This window comes from Perissodus microlepis, chromosome 12 (genome assembly GCF_051167445.1).
Source record: "Perissodus microlepis isolate ML-2025 ecotype Zambia chromosome 12, ASM5116744v1, whole genome shotgun sequence".
Classification (NCBI taxonomy): Eukaryota; Metazoa; Chordata; class Actinopteri; order Cichliformes; family Cichlidae; genus Perissodus; species Perissodus microlepis.
Window position 1 is genome coordinate 2780240 of NC_140472.1, and position 23209 is coordinate 2803448.

The window sequence follows — 23209 nt, forward strand, 5'->3', positions numbered from 1 at the left end:
CATGTTACAGTATCTGCAGCCTCATCATTTAGTTACATGTTACTAAATGGGGCTGAAAGCACTCATGCATCTGATTGGTTCATCTTTCTGTTATTTCAGGTGTGTTGGGGAGCAAGCACTTAAAATAACATGTGTTTACCACACGCACTGCACCATTACATGTGTTAAATATAGAGGTGCTTCTGTGCTTGCATAGTTTCTGTATGACCTGCCTAATATACACAGTATGTCACTAGGTGCATGAAACCACACAAATGCAAAAACTGCATCAAATCATGCATGCTCATCCTGTGCAAAAGCAAAGGACTTGTAATCCATACATGTGCATATGGATGCACGCACACTGAATTTGTGCTGTCTGGGGGGCTGACAAAGCTCTTTCTGCCTTTTTCCTTTGGCATCCATTATGGTCCAGGCCTGCTGTCAGAGAGCTTGTATTGCCTGAGGGGAAGTTCCCATTTGTGGGAGCATGTGGCAGAGAGACTCTAAATCCCCTCTAATGAACCAATATGTAGGAAGGCTAAGCCTTTGGCTAGGTCGTCCAAGAAACGCCACTCTGCGCCCTGGCAAAAATGTATGCATATGTAGTCACCAGACCTTGTTTATGTCTGCTGACATTTAAATCTGAATGGACCCAGTAGCTGGTGTGAATAAATGAGGAGGAAAGACTGCGGTGAAAGAGAAAAAGCAGAGTGGGCTTACCTTTGGGTGTGGTAGGGGAAAAGAGCTTCTCCGATCCTACATCAGACACCTGTTTAAAAAAAAAAGGACAGCAGACCTTTAGTGGATTTGTCTCATTAGCAGGGAAGCGAGCACAGATATATACTTTTGTTTTTTCAGTAAAAGGCTTATCCAGCCACAAATGTGGTCATAAGTGCTTAGAAGTAAAGTTCATCTCCCACACACAGCATTACACAGTCAATCAACAGTCTTCAATCAGCCAGTGCAGAGAACTCCCTCTGTACCAAGTGGTCCTAGTCTGTTTTTTTCCTGACGAGGAAACATTAGGTGGCACTGTTGTGCCACCTGAAATCCCTTAAAGGAAATGCTGTCAAAGACAGCAGAGACGGAGGAAGTCAGAAGATGGCTATGCAGCGTTACGAACACAAAGGCTCCAGCACCCTCTCTCTAGCCCTCAGAAATGATATTTCATTTTATGTTATTTTTCAAGAAACGTACATATCTCACGAATAGAATAAGATATGTCTTAGCTTCTCTCATTTAATATCAACGACAGTATTAAAGTGATGACCAATCATTTACAGATGTGGCTAATGCAAATGACACTGAGCAGCGGAGACCTGGTTGTCTATATTAAAATGGTGCTTGGGCAAACGCATGAAGAAGAAAGCCATCTGTAGTATATTAAACACAGAAGGATTATTTTGCCCTTGAATTTAGAACACCTAATAAAAGTAACATCAGCTATTTCTGCAAAAAACATGCCCACTGACCACACAGCAAGTCAAAACAGCAGCAAAGCCACATTGTTCAAAAACACTGTCTGCGTGCTTGGAGGACGGCATTAACCATGAAAACCCTCGGCCTGTAACAGCAGCCCATATAGGGGCTTTGTTTAAAGCCACTATTTCCCTTTACTTTAGCTGCTCTCATCTGGGATCTGCCGACTTGTAAAAAGCTACAAAAGCTGAACATATGTTCCACCCAAAGGGCCCGAGTGTCCTTAACTGCCATGCTTGTATTTTATGCGGCACAAAGGGAGCATATGTAAAGAATGAACAGTGAATCAGAGTGAGTACAAGAGAGACAGAGACAGAAAGAGAAAGCAAATGATTTTGTAAACACAGATGGCTGTCCTTGGCATCCCTGTTAGTACTTCACAAGTGTTTTGAGGACATCCTCTTCTTTCCAAGATCTCCCAATTTCTCCTCGGCTGCCACTGTGTTACTGTTCAGAACAATGTTTGCATGTCTGCGCTTGATGCCTCAGCTCAACACTCAACAAAATGCAGGTATTGAACCTAAAGGAAAGATGCCACAAAGTGCCTCTGAACGATTGCATCTGCCAGACACATTTAAAATGATTAAACAACACAAGATTTGCTCTAAGCCACTGATGTTATGTCAGCACTATTAGTCTTGAATCGAGGACACATTAGGCATTTATTAAATTCTTCAACACCTCAGCAACAATTAGACAGCGACAATTGCAACTGTCTCAGTTACGCTAATAATTAACTGCAGCACTTATAGGAAGACAACTAGCGAATTTTAGGTAGTTCAATAACCTCAAGCAGACGTTGTAAGAAAAGGTCAATAACAGCTCTTCAGTCTCAGTGGACGGAACATTCAAAGGAGGGCGAACACTCAGCTGAACTGCAATATTTCCTGTTTCCTCTTACAGTAGACAAGGTGAAAGACTATAGAGGAAAGACAGAGTGTTGTGCATTGCCCTCTTTCAGTCTCCCAGAACCAGGGCGCCAGCCTACAACACAGGCTCTTTGTTAGCTTTGGACGACATTAAACGCTCCAGTACCAAGCCTCAGCGCTGCAACAGCACAACCTCAGCCTTGAATCGCTGCCCTGGAGGCCCTGGAAGAAAAATATGGGCTCAGAATGAAATGAAGCTTGTCAAATGGACACGGGAGTTGGCTCGAGGACTCGCTTAGTGTGGCACAGGGTCACAAAACCAGAAAAGACAGGGTAGGTAATGCCATAACTCGGTGTAACAGTTGAAGCAATTGTTATGACCAGAGTGGTTCTCCAGACAGCTAGACAGACATAACACGTTCATGAGAAAGAGAACAGAAAACGCTTGTTCTTCACGTGCCAAGATCTCCTTATTCCTAATCTGGCTGTTTTCACTGTGCAGTGAGCTGTTTTATAGTGCAAATGTATTCCAAGTAACATCAACAACCAATATTTAGACTTTAATGCTGTGTTTTGCACCTGCCAAGTCTGCATGAGTCCGTTGTATAATCCACAATTACAAGGCCGGCTTGCAAAGAGCACTTCTTAAAAAGGCATGTCAACGCAGAGCCCTGATGTTGCTAGCTGTTGTTTTTGCAGAACTTTCTGGGTTTCGCTGGTCACGTTGACATTTTTTCACGGGGCTGTGCTCCTGGCAGTCTGAGTTGCCTGCGGTTGTGGTGTACAGAGGTCATGTATAACAAATTCTTCACACTCTCTTTGTTGAGGCAACACTGGGTGCCATTAAAAACAGATGGAGAAAGATGAGACAGAGGGGAAATATATATAGAGAGAGAATGGGAGAGACAATGAAAAAAAGAAAGAGGAGCAGAGGCCAGGTTTTCCAAAGGAAACGGGGAAATTTAACCATTTAAAAAATAATGGGGGAAATTCAAGCCACATTGCCTGGGAGCTAAAAGCCCTTGGAGCGGGCCGCAGGAAGCCTGACCTTTGTGGGGACCGTCTGCTATTTGAGCCTCGGGCTTCAGGGGCCTGGCCTCCTCTCAGGAGGGCCGTCAGCAGGCCTCAGCTTTCCTTCCCTATTCTATTCATTAGCCATGCTTTATGATTCAGCTTCCTCTGAGCCACACAAGAGCTCCCTGAGGAAAGAGACTGCTGGAGAGATGGAGAAAAAAGGGAGCGAGACTCAGGGAGGGAGGGGGTAAGCAAGAAGGAGGTCATAGGGCCCAGCCAGGGCCCAGCTCTCAGCAGCTGTGAAATCCTCCCGTTTCCTCGGCAGGCGTAAAAAGGAACAAGAGGGAGAAGAAAAAGAAGGAGTCCAGGGACGGAGCTTGGCCAGTAAACCCACCATCAGAGTGCTAACTCCCTAAAGAGCCACATGGAGAACCATAATTCCCAGATTTAGGGAATGCCAAATTACAAATTACACTGCTGTTTGTTTTAAAAAGTCCCCAACTTCCCCGAACACCAGTGACTTATTGACTGCATAAATCTCCAGATAATTGCAGAGTAGCAGAAGGCGAGCAGGGCATAGCAAACCTCGCTAGGAGTAAAAGTGAGACATTTACTGCAAAGCCAAACGCATTTGCTTTCACAGCAAAGAAGCGAGGAGGAATAATCTTTGAAAATGTTCCACGTCCACGCTCCCTTTACTTAAAAACACAGCAAGCTAATTAATTTGGAAATCTGAAACGAGCATAATTGCACTCTTTTTGTGTTGAAACGCTTCCCTGCTTAATTTTTCGCACAATGGGCCAACTGAGCGAGGCAACGTGGGCAGTAAGGGAGGGCAGTATAATCAACTGAACGACCTTGAGGCATAAATTTATGAAAAGCATTGATCAGTTAAGGCTGTAATTTCACTGAGACAGGAAGGTCAGCAATTACCCAGATTCAATTAACCTCATTTAGTAAAGACTGCTGAGAGACCAGTTTCTCTCCCCCATCCACCAGACATCACCCCCCCCGTACTTTTTATCAAACGATCCCTCGGCCTCCAGCTACCTTTGATCTTACAGCTGCTGTTGTGTGCCCTGCACTCCTTGGAGCCAGAACAAATGATGTCCAAACAGGGTGAAATCTTACAGCCAAGGGTTAGGTAAACCCAGACTAAATACAAGCAAATTCCTAATATGGGCTCCTCCTGTTCTGTTCTCATGAAGGAGGAGCAACCCTTCCCCTCCCTGCAGAGAAATAATTTTTAAACAAGCTGGCAAAGCTATCACAACAGCTGTGGTGTGAAAACAAAGAAACCTGTTAGTAGGCTTTGTGGTGGGCTCACGCCTGTAAAGACTATAATTACAATTTAGTTCTGAGTCATTTGGCACGTACTATGTTCTTGACAGACCGTCGTAGGACAAGCACAGAGGTGGCTAATCTAAGCGCGTATATATACTCCAAACAAGTTTGCAAAATGACATTTTTCCTAATTGAAAAGGTGACTGTTGTAATTTGATTGACAGCTCAATAACAGAGAAACAATTTAATGGGCAGCACCAAAAGACGATCACCTGAGTAAGCTGACACGTACAGGAATACCATGGATACCAACTGAGCGTGTGCCTGTGCTGCAGCTAGCAGGAATGTTGTCCTACATAATCATGGGTAATAGAGCGGAGGAAGCAAACACAGCATATCATATTGTCCATGCTCCCCTGACTAGCAGGATGAGTGGGTCAAATGTCTTAGTGGAGGCAAAGACACTTGATGTTCCAGTGTAGGAGTACACAGCTGCTTTGTGCTGCACTGATGTGACGTGCCACTGAAAGACCTATCGGTAGCATGAAAGTGAACAGGAAGCCCACCTACCCCGAGAAGTGAAGTGGGCAAAAAGGACGTGTATCCTGAGATGGACGATCAGGCTCTCAATTACCCTGGCTGAACCTGTCTGACCGTGAATCCACACTTACTGCGCCCCCCTCCAACACCCACGTACACACAGTGTTAATTTGCTTCACTGCTTGGTGTTTCATCAATGTCAGATTCCTCCTTCACTGCCCTCTCTTCCAATTTTCCATTCACTGTCACCTGAAGCTGTGTCTCCTTTCAAAGTACAGGTCCATGTTTTGTCCTTGTTGTTGTTGATTTTGGAGATGGCCACCCGTGTTACTGTTTTAACACGCAATTACAGTAAAGCAATATGAAACCCTTATAAATATATATATATATATATATATATACAGAACACAATGTGGAACACCTACAGTGAGAAGTGTATCTGTACAAAAACAACAAAAACGCACAAGCAAGACACAATAAGGGGTCCGTTTTTCCCTTCATATGGGAGTAGCATAGTGCTTCAATTAAGACTGCTATCAGCACCCACTCAGGGTCCTCAGTTACTGCCACCTTTTCACCCTAGACATCCGCTAATGCTACCTTTGCAATAAATGCTGCATTAGACATGCACAGTGGGCCTACAGCTCCCTGGCTGCAATGGGAGACACCAAATTAATTATCTCGCCTGCATTTGTCCTCGCGCTGTTCCAGAAACTTAATGACCTCCCGAGCGGTCGTTTATTATAAGTCGTAGCGATGCTTTGCATTCCCTGGGCAGAGAACATCTACCTTACCTTCAATTTCTACCCACCACTCTCACCACTCTCACCACTCTCACCGCCGCCTGCTTGTCAGAACAGGTGTGGGCCAGCAAGACTGCAAACCCCCAGCGAGCATGATGAGATATATGGCAAAGAGAGAAGAAACGTCCCACGCAACTGTCAACCGACAGATACTCGCCTCAAATGGAGCATCATTAAGATGATAATGAATTCCGTAGTGGCTGTGGAGAATGGAGTGGCCTCCCCTCGCACACATGCAAAACACACACAAACCTCTTTATGCTTGGCCCCGAGTGCCATTTTAACATGTAACGTGTGTGTGCGTGTGTGACAGAGAGCCAGGGTTGAAAAGCTCCTGCTCCCTCTCCCCCTAGCAACAGAAGCAGGAAAATGAATGCGGAGAGAGCAGGGGGGCTTGGGCTTTGTGTAAAATATTACCCTTCGTCTCACTTACTGCACCCCACACTACCTATCCTCCCTCCCTGGCTGCGTAGCAGTTGCTAGCCCTTATCACCGCTGCCTGTCAGTTTAGTATACAAATTAGCAATCTATCAGGGGAATGCAGAGGTCCGTTTCATCAGTAGGGAGAAGGGAAGAGGCACGCATTGCATTAAAGCCTCTTGCCGCTGTAGACAGAAAGGGTCACAAATCAACGCTGCAGCAGGCCCACAGCCAGCACTAACCAGATAAGGAGAAATGAAGGAAAAGGGATGAGGCATATTTCACTAGAGAAGATCCAGACCTGCTCCAACTAAAGGATGGAGGTGGTGCTGGTGGTGGTGAGGTATAGGAATCGGGGAGGTCACAAATCACTATCTCAACCCCACAGAGGCACAGAAAGGATATGAGAAACAGGTATGGAATAAAAAGTAGAGAAATTCCATTTATAAAAGTGCCTTTGGTTGATTAACGGCTACAAATTGCAGGAAATTAGGGCTAACACATTCCCACTTTCTCCTGTTAAGTGAACCTGCGCATGTTAATACCAGCAGAGACAAAACAGCTGCTAAGGGCTCTCATTAAGTGGCATAATGCAATGAGGCACAGTCTAAATTGCAGCAATAAAAGCAGACAGACAAATCATCTCGACCATCGCAATCCATTTAACTCAATTAATGCACAACCAGCATCTGAGCTCAGTCGTTTAAAAGCATGTGCGGTTCGATCACTGGTCGGGCTGGGGTTTAAGTTCTGCTTAAAACCGCGGGCATGGGGAAAGAAAGAGATAAGGACAATGGGTGACGTAAAACAAAAGCAGGAGATAGCGATAGTTCTCTTCGGTGCGGCGCAGCTGACTGTGAAAAGAGCGTGGCCTCCTTTCCTTTTTAATGTCAGAATGTGTGCCAGCAGCGATAAGAAGACAGGTAATCTCCCAGCGGAATCAGGGGGCTGTTCGTCATTACTCCCTGGCCCTGATATGGATCTGAGCACCTGATGACTTCTCTTGGCTCTCCGGGCTTCTCGGCAGCAGAGATGGCAGATAGCCCTTTAAGACATGGCTCACTGCTCCCTGATTGGCTGGTCAACAGCCACAACCAAATCCTGGCTCCCTCTGGGCGGCTGCGAGAAGGTATGATAGGAAAGGACACGGAAACTCACTCTCCCCATATCCACATCATCCCTTTGTTGTAAAGCCTTTACACCATTGTCAGCGTGGGTGGTGGAAAGTAAAAAAGCCTTTCTGGATGTTATTGTCTGAGAGGCAGGATAACAGACAGGCAGATTATTTCAAAAACAGCTTTCTCCAGAGCTCTCACAATGCGGCACCGTTGTTGCTGTGGAGAGGATCCTGGAGGAGATAATAATAATATTCCTAGTCAGAGCCTTTGCTGCAGTAGAGCTGCCTTCTAACAGAGAGATACACATCATTCTGACTGGCCCGCCGTGACATAATCGCCCTGCGGAGAGCTGCAGGCAAGCTTGGTAGGCAAACCACCTCTCACTGCAGCTTGTTAAGAGAAAGGTGGCTTTAAGCACTGCTCAATAGAAACTCCTATTGAACTCTTTTTTTTTCACTCCATCTGAACAATGTCTAGGTGAGTCATAGCACACCTCGGGCTACACAAGTTACATTCTTCCTTTTTTCCTCCCTCTTAAGATTGCAGTGCGCTTTTGACTCGAATTTGCTAAGAGGAAAAAAAAACCAAACTCGGCAGGATCTTAAATAATGCAGCGATAAAAAAGCTGTGACCCTTTCCATTGCCTCAACCCACACATGGTGAATTTCTTCTGCAGCAAAAGACAGCACCACAGAAAAGAAGAAAAGGCAGAGCTGGCACTACATGTAAATGTGTGGTAGGCATTGGTTTGCTCCTCTGGGCACGGACACCTTTAATGAGAGGAAAAAATGCGCAGCAAAAGGCAGATCTCAGTCGTACTATGCCAGTGATTTTGAGTAATATGAATCAGCTCCTGTCTAACACAAATAAATATTGTTCTAATACCAGTGGGAGTGTAATGCCGACTCTCGGCTAGGAAAACTATGGGGGATCTAGGCTCCGCTCGCCAGCCTCTACGCTGCATCCCACAGAGCTTCCTTAACCCTACACTGTTAACATGCTATATGCTTGTGACCCTGTGACCTTTAGCACGACACTTATAGCTCCTGACCTCGCAATTCAGTGTTTCGCAGAGGGGTTTGATAACGCTCGTAAAAGAGAATTTAGAAATGTATCTCGACATCGTTCTCATGTCATCTGCCACCACGAAAGCTGACCGTGCTCGGGATCAAGATCAATACAACCACTTGCCCTGCAGGGGATGAAGTGGGACTCGGGCAGGGGACAGCAAGTGGTGGAGTGGAAAACTCTCCGTCTCACTTTAAGGCACACTATCTTCCCAAGCTAGCACAAACAAACATGGTATGCGCTATATAAAGTAGTCTCAGGCCACCAAAGCCCCCAGGTCATATTGGAAGGGGATGTGGCAAGTTAAGTGGAATTTACTTTTGATGCAGACATCGGGCCTCAGGTTTCAGGCAGATGTAACCCAAGCTTTTCCCTGAGGCTTTACCAGAAGGGGGGACAGGACACCTAACGCCCAGGCAGTCACCTTCAGAAATGCCTTCACCGCTCAGCTGGCCTTATAAAGGGAGGAGAATGCCAGTGTTGTCTGTTAAGGGTTAAAGTGACTTTTGACAGGGACAGACTTTAATTTCATTAGCAAACAAAGAGAGGTGAAGCTGCTATTGGATTTACCATCTAGTATATAAGCAGTAGATGAGGTTTGTTGCTACTGGACTGCTGTGTTCTGAGGATATAAGGGGAATTTAATATAGCACATAGACCCCAGCAGCCCACAGTACACCCACTGCTTTGTCACAGCCCTTTACACTTTGATGTTGCTGTTTCTTTTAAACACCACTGCTTCTTAAACGTATACAGGGTTTTGATTCAGGCGTCTCCTGAGTCTTTATTATGGAAAAGTGTGGGCCTAAACTAAGCTATAAATTCTCTGCCCCCCTTACATCTCTTTCATGGCATAGCGCTCGAGCTTTTCTGTCAGCGACAGTCCAGATGTGTGACTTAATGTGGGGATGGTGGGAGTGTATAAATAACCATCATGAGATATCAGTGGGACATGCCAGGAGCTTTGCTGTGGAAGGGAAGAAATGATGGAGGAGGTGGCGAGTGAACTGTGTACCATTTGAGAATCCAGCAAAAGCTAGTTTAACACCAACGCGACAACTGCAGAGATCTTGTGGGAGAGCTTATGGCTTTAAACTTGCCACTTACTGTGTAACAGCGTTTGAACACACCACACTCTGAGGCGACCTTGACAGCGATCGTGTTTGTGGTGGTTTTTAATTTCAGTTATCGTTGCTTACTGCCGCTGTGTGTGAAATGATAATGATATGCATTGATTTATGGTCATTGTGGGTTATACTGTCATGTCCAGACCAATAACAACCCATCAATACTGGACTCAAGGTCAGCTTTATTAACCTTATGATTCAGTTCAATTCCACTTTTATTTGTATAGCACCAATTCACAGTAGCAGTCATGTGAGGGCACCCTTCTACATTCAGTTAATTACTAGGAACTCACCACCGGCTGTATTTGAATTAACTGCACAATGATACAACGCTAACATTTTGTAATTGTCTGCTCTTTTAGGAGCCTTGGAGAACGCTGTAAATCCCAGTTGTATTAATCTCCAAGTAAAGCATGGCACCTGAGGACAGAAGGATTTGATCTAGAATCTATCTGAATACAAACTCCTGGACAGAAGAGAAAAAAAGGCAGCGTGAGGAAGATGCATTCAAATTTCTTTGCACCGCTGGAACAGATTTATGAGCAGTCACTGAAGACAAGGCTGCTAAACATCGTTGGCCATGCCAAGTGTACGTGGAGCATCATTTGCTCTGGATTAAAATATAATGAAGCAAGTGAATGCATCTTTGTCTTACATGCAACTCCTTAAATTATTCAAGTGCACAAAAAAAACCAACAGGCAAAGCATGTTCCCCAGAGCACTGATACCCTTTTCTAGACTTGTTCGTGATGGCGACGATGAATATCTTAGTGCTTGTTAAAAGCTTTGTTTTCCTTGTGTATGACTGGGAAAAAAGATTCGTAAAAAGAATACCATGTTAAATGCAGAGGCAGGGCATTTTCATTTCCAGTGTTGGCTCCAGTGACATTATTAAAGTTTGTGTTCATAGTGCACTGAATTGATTTTTCATTTTTTTGCAGTGTATGGGAAGAAGCGAGGTTTAAAAGGTCGTTACCACAGTGCTGGATCGCTTTAACAAACCAGTCTGATGTCAATAAAACAAACCTGACGATCTCACTGTAAAATGCCTCTTCAATGTCGAGCTGTCTGCACTTACAAAAGGAAGCCTCTTCTAGCTTAAGCTGTGCAAAACCTTTTGTTATCTTTAAAAACTTGTTTGTTTTTTTCCTCCTGTAATTCTATGGCAACCCTCTATTTCCTTCGACTTACTTTCAACATTTGCATGTCCAGAAGCACTCAGCCTGGCTCAGGTGCCTTCTGCCTGTATTTGATTAAGAGATATGCAAACAGATGAAGTCAAGGCACCAGCTTGTGTGCTTAAGCAGCCTTTTCTCACATTTGAGAGAATCCTTGGATTAGCTGGTCCAGGCTCCTAGGCCTTTATACTGAATGCTATTCATTCAGCAGAGAAGAAAAGAAAAAAACGGTGTTTGCATTTCATGTCTGTCAGCGGTAAAGATGCATGTGGTTGAACTGTAGAAGCCAACGTAAACAGAGATGCAATTGAATGTGAACATAATAGCCAGAAGATGCCAGATGACACACTGAGCAGGAAAGAAAAAAAAAAAACATAAGCACATCTTTTTTCTTGCACTTCTGTGTCAAGAGATTGAGTCAAAGCTTTGAGACTGGGCAAAGTAGGAAGATGAGGGATGTGGGGTGTCATCTCAAGTCACGCCTGACAAAAGCTGTTCTTGTTACTTCCCATCACACTCATCGCCATTGTTAAAGAAACACAGGCTGTTGCAGGTGCACACCAGTGCCAGCCACATTTAGTGTTTCCAGTCTTTATCCTATCGCTGCTTGCAGTTATTGAAGGCAACTCTTCAGTTGCTGTATAAGATTCCCAAAATATGTTAATCCATGTTAAATGATACATTTATCTTTAAAAAGCTAAGTGCATCAAAAAGCAGTCCGCCTAGGGGGGACACTGGTTTGTAGTGTTAAAGTTTTTTAAACATGCTCAGGTGCATTGCCACAGGGGCTCCCAACTGGCCTTGTGAACCCGCATGGCATCTCGTGCCACCCAACAACATGTAATTGGAGACTTAGCACGCTCTGTTGCACACCTGTAACGGGTCTCTGAACACTGAGATCCTTGCCCAAGCCGTCACCCACATCCAAGGCTGACAGGAGCCTGGCAGGAAGCCAGTGTAAGGAGGCAAGATCTTCTGGTACGCTGCCCTGGCACCCACCGCAGATCGATGCCTCCACACACAATTAGAGAGGCTAAAACAGATGTGCTCACAAGCCTCACTGCTCCATCTACACCATCAACTACTGTGACACCCCTTGCTTCTTATTAAAGGAACACAAACACACACATGTGCTCGCAATATCAAACAAAACACGAGCATGAAATCGTCCGGTTTGATTATCCAGAAAAAATATACTAGCAGCTTTTGCTAGCATAGCGATGCTTCCACACTGATTGGTCATAGTAGAAGAAAACGGGCAGAAGAAGGGTCAGTGGGAACCGTTCTGTCGTCTCCTTCCCTCTCCTGCTGTGACAGATTTTAGCCTGTTTGTCTGACAGTGACACTTGTTCTATCAACTCAGCCCCCGCCCTGCCACTAACAGGTGGCCTGTCCCTCACAGCAAAGTCATTTGCTTTGCACAGCAGCAGTTGTGGGTAACCCCAGCCAAGCTGCATTTAGTTTTTCAGTATTACAACCCCAGCCAAAGACAGAGGCAGTGGAAGAATGCAGAGAAAAAGGCTGGGGGAAGGGAAGGAAGAAAAAAACCAACCTCCTCCGATCAAATAAATGCCACTGTAAGCACAAGTGACAAGTCTCGTTTGGGGTCGTCCCTGCTCAGGGCCTGAAAGGCCAGCACTGCCTCATCTCCTCAGCTATGTCTGCGAGCAAGGTGGGTGGGTTAGAGAGGGAGGGAGAAATGTCTGATTGGTGCCATAGCCAAGAGTGAGAGCAGGCCAATTATATTTCCTATCCCTCAAGAGAAGGCCAGAGCGAAGCCTCTGCCATCTCTCCTCTCCTCACCTCTCAAGACACTTCACATAGATAAATAAATGACAGCCCCACAGGGGCTTGGCCCAGTCTCCCAGAATACATTGCAGAGGCTGGCCGCTTGCCTGTCCGTTTGTCTTCACCTGGCATTACTGCAGATAGACATTTTTCACATTATTATCGTTGCATCGTCTCCATTGCCCTGTTCACTCACTGAGATGTGGTTGATGATGTCGGCAGAGGACCCGAGGAGATTGGAAGGAAATGTCTCCTGTCAAAGTCAGCATAGCCTAGCTTAGCAGAAATTTAACAAGTTCCCTGGGCTCTCTCCATTCACTCTCTGACGGAGCACGGAGCCAGGACATGGCCTGCTGACAGCCCTAGGCATGTCACTGTCACTGACACTTGATAGGCGAGAGAGGAGAGAGGAAAGGCAAGAGGGCTCAACCCTACAAGGCTCACACTTAGCTACACAGCTCTGTATTACTACTACTACTACTTTTCTTTAGACGTGCAAAAAAATTACCGTTGGAAATTTGACTTGATCTAACACAAATGGGACCGACTGAAATCACCCTCGTGTTAACTAAACTACCCTGCAAATGACTATCTTTGAGTTGTCGCTATAAAATGCTTACAGATTGAAAGAAAGCTAAACATGCCCGAATGTTAGTGTCTTTTTATCAATCATCATCCAACAGAGGAATACTCGAGCTTAAACTGCATGTGTAGGGCATGCACCTCTGCACAGTCTCACCATCCTCTGATGGTTAAACCGAAAACCAGATGCTTTGGATTAGTGGGGAGAAAAAACAAAGCAAATAAAAGTGGAGGGTAGAATGGTATGTATTAACTATAATCAAAAAAGAAACAAAAAGGGAGACCATGATGCTTTAATTACTTCTCACACATAGTTTTGTGGGACCAAGCCAGGCACGAAAAAGAAAGAAGAAAGCAACCCTTTTTAAAATTACAGACTCTCAATTGTAAACTAGGCCGAGGAATGACTATTTGCACCAGTATATAAGGATCATTTTAGGTTAAAAACCAACAAGAATCAAAAGAAGTGCCAGGTAAATGGTAATAAACAGCAAAGCGATGCTCATAAGTCATGAATTTGTGAAAAGGATTCAGATTTTAGGGTGACTGAAATAGTAAATTTATAGCAAAAAAAGAAAAAAGTGTTTGCAAGCTGGGCACATACTCTCCACCCCGTCCCACCCCATGCTCTGTATTATGACTATGGTGGATAACCTAATCAAGTTATAGCCTACTTTGCAATTGGATTTAGCATTAAGTAAATGCTCGTGATTTTAGACCAGAATCACCACATTATCATGGGCATCTGGACTTTGAAGAGACACTGCCATGAATCAGGCCTATTCAGAGGAAAAAATTATATTGATTTAGATTTGCTTCATGGCATTCCATGCTTAACAGTTTTGTGGCATGACAAGGTTGGTCCAACCTTGCGAAGCGATGTTTTTTTTCTTGGAAATTTATGACTTTAGTTTCAGAAAATATTCTGCTTTTTGTCTTGTGAATGTTCAACTTTTTCTAGGAAATCATGACATGAATGGAAAGTTAAACCCCTCTATTGACCTTGCTTTCCTTTCTTTTCTTTTCTACCTCTGTCTTCAGCAGTTCTTGTATGACTGCATCGATACAGATAAATGTTCAGCATGGCCTTTAACAGAAGAAAGGTGTAGGAATGACTGCAGGCTAACAAAACCGTTTTCTGCAACCATGTCACACATGGTAGAAACCATTGTTTATGTGATTTAAAAAACCCTTAAAATGTGATTTTAATACATTTGCACGCCATCCTGCCAAGTAGCTGGAGATATATATTATGTTTGTCCACTGGAGAAAGCTTGGATGAGGCCTGAGTGAGGTCCTCTATGAATCTACTTAATAGCCATCCTCTGTTTGCAGAGTCTCTCTTGACTCACTGGTGTTGCCACAGTGCTAAATTGCACAGCTGTTCCACAATCTGTGGCTGTTTTAATTACGCAAATGTGAGCGGCAGCTCGTCAGTTCCTCACTAACGAAGGGGTCTGCTTTCCAGCGAGGGTGCCGTATGTTTGGTATGTAGGCCCATTTCCACCCAACGCTCCCCAGGCTGTGCGCGGACCACCCGACACATTCACATCCCGAAGAAGATGCATCTAATTAAAGCTCCCGAGTCAAATCTGCTTACTAAGGGGGAAAAACATGCGGGCTGGATTAAAAGATGGGGAAAGCGTTGAAGTGGGATGGGGGGCTTTAATACACTGCAAGTGAAAGAGCTTAGGAGGAAATATGAGAACTCTCCATAGTAAGATCCCAGGCAAGGCTGGAAGGAATTGTTGTAAATGTGAGCCGATCAGTCAGCGTTTGTCAGTCTGATTCCTGAGAACTTCCAAAGCTCCCAGGCAGAGACAGGCAAGCAGGCTGTTGTCTATAAAAGTGGCTTTTTAGCAGTCCTGGTTGCCCCATCTTTCAGGAACATCTGTGTCATTTCTCAGCAACTAAAACAGATTCAGAGAACTGCAAACAGCCGCTACCAATCCCAGAAACACTAAATGGACCAAAGCTGAAAACAAATAATGATTTACAGCTTTGGTTGAGTATCCTTACACTTGCAGATGCACACAAAAATATGTCTTTTATCCCCCTTGCACGATGACAGTACATGACAATAAAACATTCCAGTCAGACACTGAGATGTACTGTGCACTGCATTGCACAGTACATCACCCAACTTCTTGCATGTTGAAAACAAAGGTGTTAAGAACTCCCCTCGTGAATCAGACTTGCTGGCTAAAAGCCTAGCTGCAGTGTACCACCCACCTCCAGTTTTACACGAACACCACAGCCTAAAGTAGCAGTGGGAGACTACATAATGAATGCATGAAGCTAGGTGTCACGGGGGCTCGTATAGTGCACAAAACGATGGGGCAATTAGGCCCACACGACACCTCGGGATGGCGTGATGAAGGACTCCTGGGCTTGTCTCCTCCGCCTCTGTTCCACTATCATTAAGGATTGAGCAGCCACATCTGGCTAATGGCACGCCTGGGGTTCCTGCTCAAACACTGTGCCACGCCGTGCACATTTAATTACGCCTCATAAAGGTAACAAAAGACACAGTCTGCTCTCGGGGAAGCGCTGTTTGGAAATCGGTAAGGAAGACAGAGACAGACAGAGCGAATGAGGGGGAAAGACGAGAAACTGGCCAGCTGCCAGAATTACAGGTTGACCCAGGTCGGCTGCTTCAAAAGAGGGAAATTCACTTGAGTGTCTCTACCTCTCCTTGAGATGGGTTCCAAAGAGCTCATGGCGAGCAGGAGATGCTCTGCAGCTAAGAATGAAAGGACCTCTAGTTTGTCTCCGCTTCCCCTATTAGATCATGTACTGCACTAGCTGCTTTCTTCAATGGCTAATTGCGGGAGGACTGCAGGGATTAAAGGCAGAGCTTCTTTGAAATACATATGCATGGGATTTAGCGGCTGTTTCAAGTGAAGAGGGGAATTTTCTGTTAGGATACAAACAATGACAACATCACAGAACCAAGCGTGTAACAGCACTTTGGCCTGCCACTCCACAGGCACCGGGGCTGCTCATTACCACCTGCAAAGAGCTCAACACATTGAGCCAAGAGCATGAAACACACATTGACCACCGACGGATTGGCTGGCTGACCTGTGACTTAGTAGCATTTGGCGCCATTCAAAAGACACGTTTGAATAGATAGCTGAGAGTTTGAGTTGAGAGAGCAAAACCAAGATATTGAGAGATGAGCAAAAAGAGCCACAGCTCATTGTCAATTCATTCCACTGTGTGGCAGTTTGAGAGCCTGCTAACACCACAGGGAATGTCTCCGGTCACTTCTGTTTGGACATGCACACAAATCCATCGGTGTCCGATACAGTTAATAACGGAGCCATTTCTGAAGGAACCACAATGCAATAAAAACAGAGGGGAAAAAAAAATTGTTTTATTTTGCCAACATCTCTTTCCCTCCCTTCCCTGACAATTAATGGCCTTGCGCAGTTCCATGTGTTATTTATAACTTAAATGTTAAAAACAGACATCTCTGCAGTGCGTGTTAAAAGACAAGCCTGCCAAACGCCGTGCTCCTCAGCAGCCTCCTTTCCTGTAAAGTCTCCCTCTGCTTTCAGTGTAGAGAGAGTGTTTTATGGCAAGTCCCTTGTCAGGATTAAGATGTAGTTCCAAGTGCCACGGGGACAAGCATAAATTCTCCATCTCCTACTGTGGACCCACAAGTGGTGGAGCTTAGGGAGTGTCCTTGAAGTATGAATAACATCACATGCTGTGTGTCATCTGTTATACTAATGACATGTCCTCAGAACAATCCACATCCCCTCTGGGCCACCAGTCTGTAAATGAGAGAACAATTTGCTTCCTTGTCCACCTCCATACACGTTGTAAATATTTTTTTTTCAAATACTGTTAATTAATCATACGAACAGTCTATTTGCAACAACAGATTGATGCTTGATGTAAAATCCACCACGGGTGACGCTGAGTCAGAGGATTTACAGATATCATCCTCGGCACCAGGAAAACATTCATCGTTTTTTATGCAGTGCAGAGGCCACAGTCGAGGACTGGGGATGAACCTGCTCTGCGTCAAGTAAATCATAAAGAAACATCAGGCGAAGATGGAAAAACAGTGTTCGAGCACAGTTCTGGCAGTGCTGGCCTTAAATGGCTTGCAGAATGAGTAGCATGGTGTTTTGAAAATCTACAGCACAACCCACTTCCATATTTCTTTAAGTTTCTCGCAGAGGGCAGCTTAAGTCTCGGAGTGTAAGCCAATTTGGATTACCTCCACATTTCAGACAGGTTCCAGTCGGGATTTACAACACTTTAAAAACACGTTCCTCCCTAAGCACAGCTTTAACCCTAAATGCATCAACAACATATTTAACTGACATGTTTTTTTAAATTATTTTATCCCCTGCTATTTCTCAGACTGTTGCATATTCAAAGCTAGACAACACTCTGTTCAAAACAGCTCTGCACTGAAGTATTACTTTATAACACTGGCTGATAACATTCTGGGGTTTCAGGCAACGGCTTCGCCGCTAAGAACACAGTGTTGCATCCAAATGCTTGGACTATTTTCTTGAACCTCTCTATAGCTCATTTTTCACTTCCGAATTCATGCATAGATGCAGAATAAATCTCCATTTCTTCTTCTATCTCGTATCCAGGCTTCAGGGGGCACAAGGCATTAGTCTCATGATGCTGGGTTTGTCATGTCTTCCCTAGCTGTGATCTGCCTGAACTCTTACATTACAAATAGCTGGAGGATTTTTCACCCTCTTATCACATTTGCCAAGGAGGCCTGTCTCTTATCAGCTTTTCGCTGGAGATAAATGGGCTTTTGAAGATAGGAATAAGAGAGGTTTTTGCAAGCTAATTCCAGGGCCCCATCTGCAGTAGATTACAGATAGGTGCCAGGGAGTGGAGAAAGATACATATTTTAATATGAAGGTGGTGGAAGTATCAGGTTGAAGAGCGACTGGTATTACAGTCTCATATACTCTATAACCCAAAGACACGGAGAACTAACAGGCAATAATGAGAGATAATGGATGGACTGTGAATAATCTATGGAAACTTCATCATTGATCACATCAGTTACACTGTTAAGGAAATTTTCCAACAAACCCACTTTGGAGCTTGCAGCACTGTAAAAATAGCAGTGACTAAAAAGAGAGTTTTCTCTGCGTGTCTCATACATGGGGAGCATCCCGACAGGAATAATTGAGAAATCATTTGTTTAAATTTCCCAAACAAATGTGAATCCCTTTTTCCCCTGTACTGCCTCCACCTCAGTATACGTCAGCGGCAAAAAATAACAATTAACAGCTTATACTGTACATATATATTATAATACTAACAGTACAATTTGTAATTTAAGTCGCTGCAGTGGCTTAATGCAATTATAAAACACAGTCTTTGTCAATAGACTAAGAGACTGTAATAAATAACTACTATGTTATAATATATCGAAACGTGTTGTTTTCTGATGCTTTGCAGATGTGCTTTCTAAAACAATCAGCGTCTTTAACCAGTAAATGTGATTTAGAAACCGTGTTTGGGTATCACTAAATTCAAATTAATTTAATTCAAATGGAATGCAGGATCGGAATATCACAAGAGAAAGAAAACAGACTTTGTTTGTAGTTGTCCTTTCACCGCTGTGGCTACACTAAGGACAGACACAAAAATGCAGGGAGCAGATTAACAGCTGACTGTGTCTCTACTGAGCACAATACCTCCTGTGGAAATACAACACTAATACCCTGGGAGAGAGTAGCCACACATAAACACATAATCAAAAGCAAATGTTGGCTTTCCAGCAGACTGATGAAAAGCGACAGACTTGTGCCATATGAGGCATCGCTGTTGCTCTAATATTAACCGGCGACGTGTGAGCCAGTCTAACCTTGATGGTTGAGAGCGCTGGGCGCGATGGGGGAAGAAAACCTAATTAAACAGCTCCTCCCGTCGTTGTGTAAGTCAGACACGGGACAGACCCGTAGTGTGTGCTGGATTTAACGGTGCATGCCTACATTGTGCTGCACTCGCAGGATTTATAAAACAATTAAATGTCAGATTTAAAAAATGAACGACTATAACCAGCGATGCTGTGCTGAATAATACAATTATGAAATAAAAAAAATATGTAGCCTCAATTTGCTTGCACCATTTAACCGTGTGTTAAAACCACAGCGCAGATAAATGTTTATCATGTTGTTTAAACCACACCAGGCTATAAATGGTCTAACTTCAGTTTTGCCAGATTACTGTCGAAATAAAAAAATAAATAAATAAATAGGGAATTATAGGAGCCACCGCTAATGTGAAATTTAAAACAGGAAAAGTAAGTTCGGCTCTTATTCGAACCTTCACTATATTTTCGCCTACAATGTGCGAGCGGCGGCTCGATGGAAAGGAAAATGCGCCTGCCACCGGCGGAGTCCAGCTATAAAAGAAAAATACTATTAGCGAACAGCTTTCTTAAATATTACACTGACGCATTTGGACGGAAAGCGTAATTCTTGGGTTATTTTTAATCACCCTAAGTGAATAGTTCAACAGGGAGGGAACAATGAAAGCAACAAAATCATCGGTGGAATAGCGCTAAACCTTACCGATTCCAAATGCAATGAGATCGGCAGCGAAGATATCCAAATCACCCAGGCTGGAGCAAATACGAAGACGCGTTCATAAAGATATTTGAGAAAGCCTTACTGGGAATAAATCCAATGGAGAAAAATATTGTTCAAAGGTGAGATGATAAGAAATTTTCACTGAACACAGAATAACCTGCCGCAACAATAAATCTTCATCGAGAGGCTTTTCCTCCGTCTCTCGAAAGAAAAAAAAACGACGGCGAGATCTTCAGGAAACGGAGTGAAAACGCAGTTTATTTCACTTCACTAAAGTTCTCTTGCTAATATTCGGACTCCTTGAGAGAACACAGAGAATCTTTGTCAAACCGGAGCACCGCTCATAGGATTCCAACTCGGATTGTGGAAAGCGCCGATGACAGATCGTCCACAATAGATTCCCCGAAGTATCTGTCGATCTCAAAGAGAAAACGCGACGAAATCCAAATCCAACAGCCGCGCAGATCGTTTCGTGCGCATTGTGAACATCATCGGACGGTTATCCACAAGATCCTGGCACGTTCAGCACAGACGAGAAGTCCCGAAAAGACGCAGCGCGCTCCGCTCCTCTCGGACCAGCTCTCGGCGCGCAACAGAGCGAGAGACTGGGCTGTGCTGCGCGTCAGCCGGGGTGTGTGTGTCTGCGTGTGAGTCTGTGTGCGTGTGTGGCAGCAGCTGTTGAAAATGAGGACAGGACGAGACCAGAGCAATCAATGTACGAGGACTTGATCTGATTTGTTAACACTATTTCCAATAATGGACCCCGGATTTTTCCCATTCGTTCCCGCTCTTTTTGTAATCACCAGTTTATGTGTTTGTTATTTTCGAGATGACTTTAAGAAATAATAAACGATATCCCACCTTCACATGGATGATATAGTGCTTGTGAACATATTTTCAGACGTAATGCTTACTGCAGCGCGTGCATGCGTGTTCACTATTTGATAATAAAACGCATGTTTTTCCTGTTATTTCGTAATACAAATGGAGCTATAGGAATGCCTCTTTTTCACGATACATGCAATACGATTAAATCTCTCACTCAATAAAGATGAGTGGTCAGGAAAACCAAGTTGTAGGGAACATTTTTATTTCCTTCATCATGACCAACTCCATCTAGCAATTTATGTGCTTCAACCAAAAGTTCAAAACCTAACTCCCCCTCTCCCCCCACTGAGACCTCTATTCTGCAACAATTCCCTAAAACTCTTAGCAGCCTGGGGACTATGGATTGGCATCAGTCCTTACTGGGCATCCATCTGCTCCTTTTCCACAGTGAAGATGTTATTCTTAAAATGTACTTTAGAGGAGAACTCTCGGAGGCTAAAGAGGAGGAGGATAGAGCTTTGACGTCTCCTACAAAGTTAGCCCTGTGGTTATCCTGTTCACTCTTGTGACCTGCTTAACTTAGCCATGATTGAAGTCAGGTTGAAAGAGGCTTATGCTTGCAAAATGCCAACGCAGAGTAAGGGGCTCTTTCAGAACTTTACTTCCCTGTGGAGTTTCTGGAGACAAGTAGAAGATTGGTGTTTACATTCTGCCATACTTTGTTATACTCCACTGATGCACCCGAGAGAATGGCAGCTCTGTTATGTGAAATAAAACCCCCTCGAAAACAAAAAAAGCATAAATACAGTATTGTGGATGGATAAATAATATGCTGTGTTTCCTGCCACAAACTAGCTATTTACACATTGTGCCTGTAGGTGAGGAACTACTGTCTCCTAACAACAGTGATGTGTTATAGGCTACTCTGATGGTTTGTGTTTGGAATGCATGACTTGTAATTATTTCCCAGCTGTCTGTGATTAAGGGTGATCTTACAGACTTTTCTTAAAAACACAGATCACGACACAAACAGACACACAAACACATGAACCCACCATCCCAAATAAACAGGGCAGGGTTTAACGTGGACAAGCATTTGGGATTCGACAGGGAAAATCTAGACGCCACTAAATTTAACTTTGGTCAATCAGACAGATGACTCGTAAATAACAGCCGACCGCAAGCGGCTGAAAATAAAATGCACCAAGATAAAACTAGGAAGCACCCGGCACGGTGTAGACGCTGGACCAGCAGCGAATCTGGGATAACTCGTCTCAGAGATGACGGGAATAAATATTTAGGGAATAAATGTATCACAGCTCCTTTAAAAGTTCCCAAAGGTTCTTATTTAAAGGTAATTTTCTGTGAACTACAAAGTAACCACAATGTCACAAAAAATACAAAATATATCTTGTATCCAGTGTTTCATCTTCTTGAAGATGTACCTTGCCATTTCCATACGACATTGACCACGCCAAATGCTTCATTTTCAGAAATGTCACAGTATTCCTATGATATTTTTGAGACATCTGAAACGGACACATAAGAGAAATTCTAGCAGGTTTCCATCTTACACCAGCAAGGCCACATTCAGTTCCCAAGGTAAGGGTATAATCACTACATTACCTCTGGGGAAAAAAAAGGTGGGTGTATTTTCTGTCCTTCAGCACTTTAACAGCTAGCTTTCGTCTCGACGTCCATTCAGCGGTGGGCCACTAATGCTGCCAGCTTCAGTCAGGAGAACAGTTAATCTCAGGTAAGCCTGCACTGACTGAGTGGATCTAGAGCCCTGGTCCAAATATCTTCCTTGTGGAAATAGCATTTGGCATACAATATCCCCCTACTCAACAGCTTCCTAAAATAGGTGCATGTACAGTAAAAGCTGTTATGTAAAGGGAGAAGCCAGGAGTGTTGGCAGTAATATGCTGATTGCAGATCTGATGTTGACAGGAAGTATTAATATTGACCACGAAGAGCAAATTTAATATGAAGCTATTAGGCATTTTTTTTTCTTGAAGGTTGATCTTTAGCTAACAGCTCATCATCCCGTTTCTCTCTTTTTTTTAATTCGAGAGTAAAGAAGAGTAAATTCCATCCTTTAAAGAAAATTATATCAAGGCCAGAAGGCACTGGAGATAAAATACACATGAGCTCAGGAGTTGATTTCACATTTAGGTAGCTATGTTTATTCATGTCCATCCATCCAGTCTCTGTTGCTAGTAAAGATGACAGAGAGGCGCAACGTGGGTCGCTACCCACAAAATGGGACACAGTCATGTTTTATATCATTTTATTTCTGCAGCTGTACATTGTAATTTGCATCTGCAGAGTGCCTTGCAGAATCCATGATTTATTCATTGCAGGGGCTCAAGTAGCATAGACCAGCAATGTGAGAATCAGCACCTTATTCAATGACTCCCATCTTTCAATATGGACAACATTTCTAGGTCGTCCATGTGGAGCACCAGTGTACTCCAGAATACAAGTACTGCTGCTGAGAACAGAGGCCAGGAAATGTCAGACACTTTGAAGGACCCTC

General features: G+C 44.0%; 1 protein-coding gene across 12 annotated transcripts in view; it reads right to left on the bottom strand.

Moving 5' to 3' along the window:
- fbrsl1 (fibrosin-like 1) overlaps positions 1–23209 on the bottom strand; it is a 284114-nt gene that overhangs the window by 33788 nt on the left and 227117 nt on the right. For all 12 annotated transcript variants that reach the window (XM_084947107.1, XM_084947106.1, XM_084947102.1 and 9 more), the window contains one exon: positions 703–751. In XM_084947107.1, coding sequence (XP_084803233.1) covers positions 703–751 — 49 coding nt within the window. The remainder of the gene's footprint in view (positions 1–702; positions 752–23209) is intronic.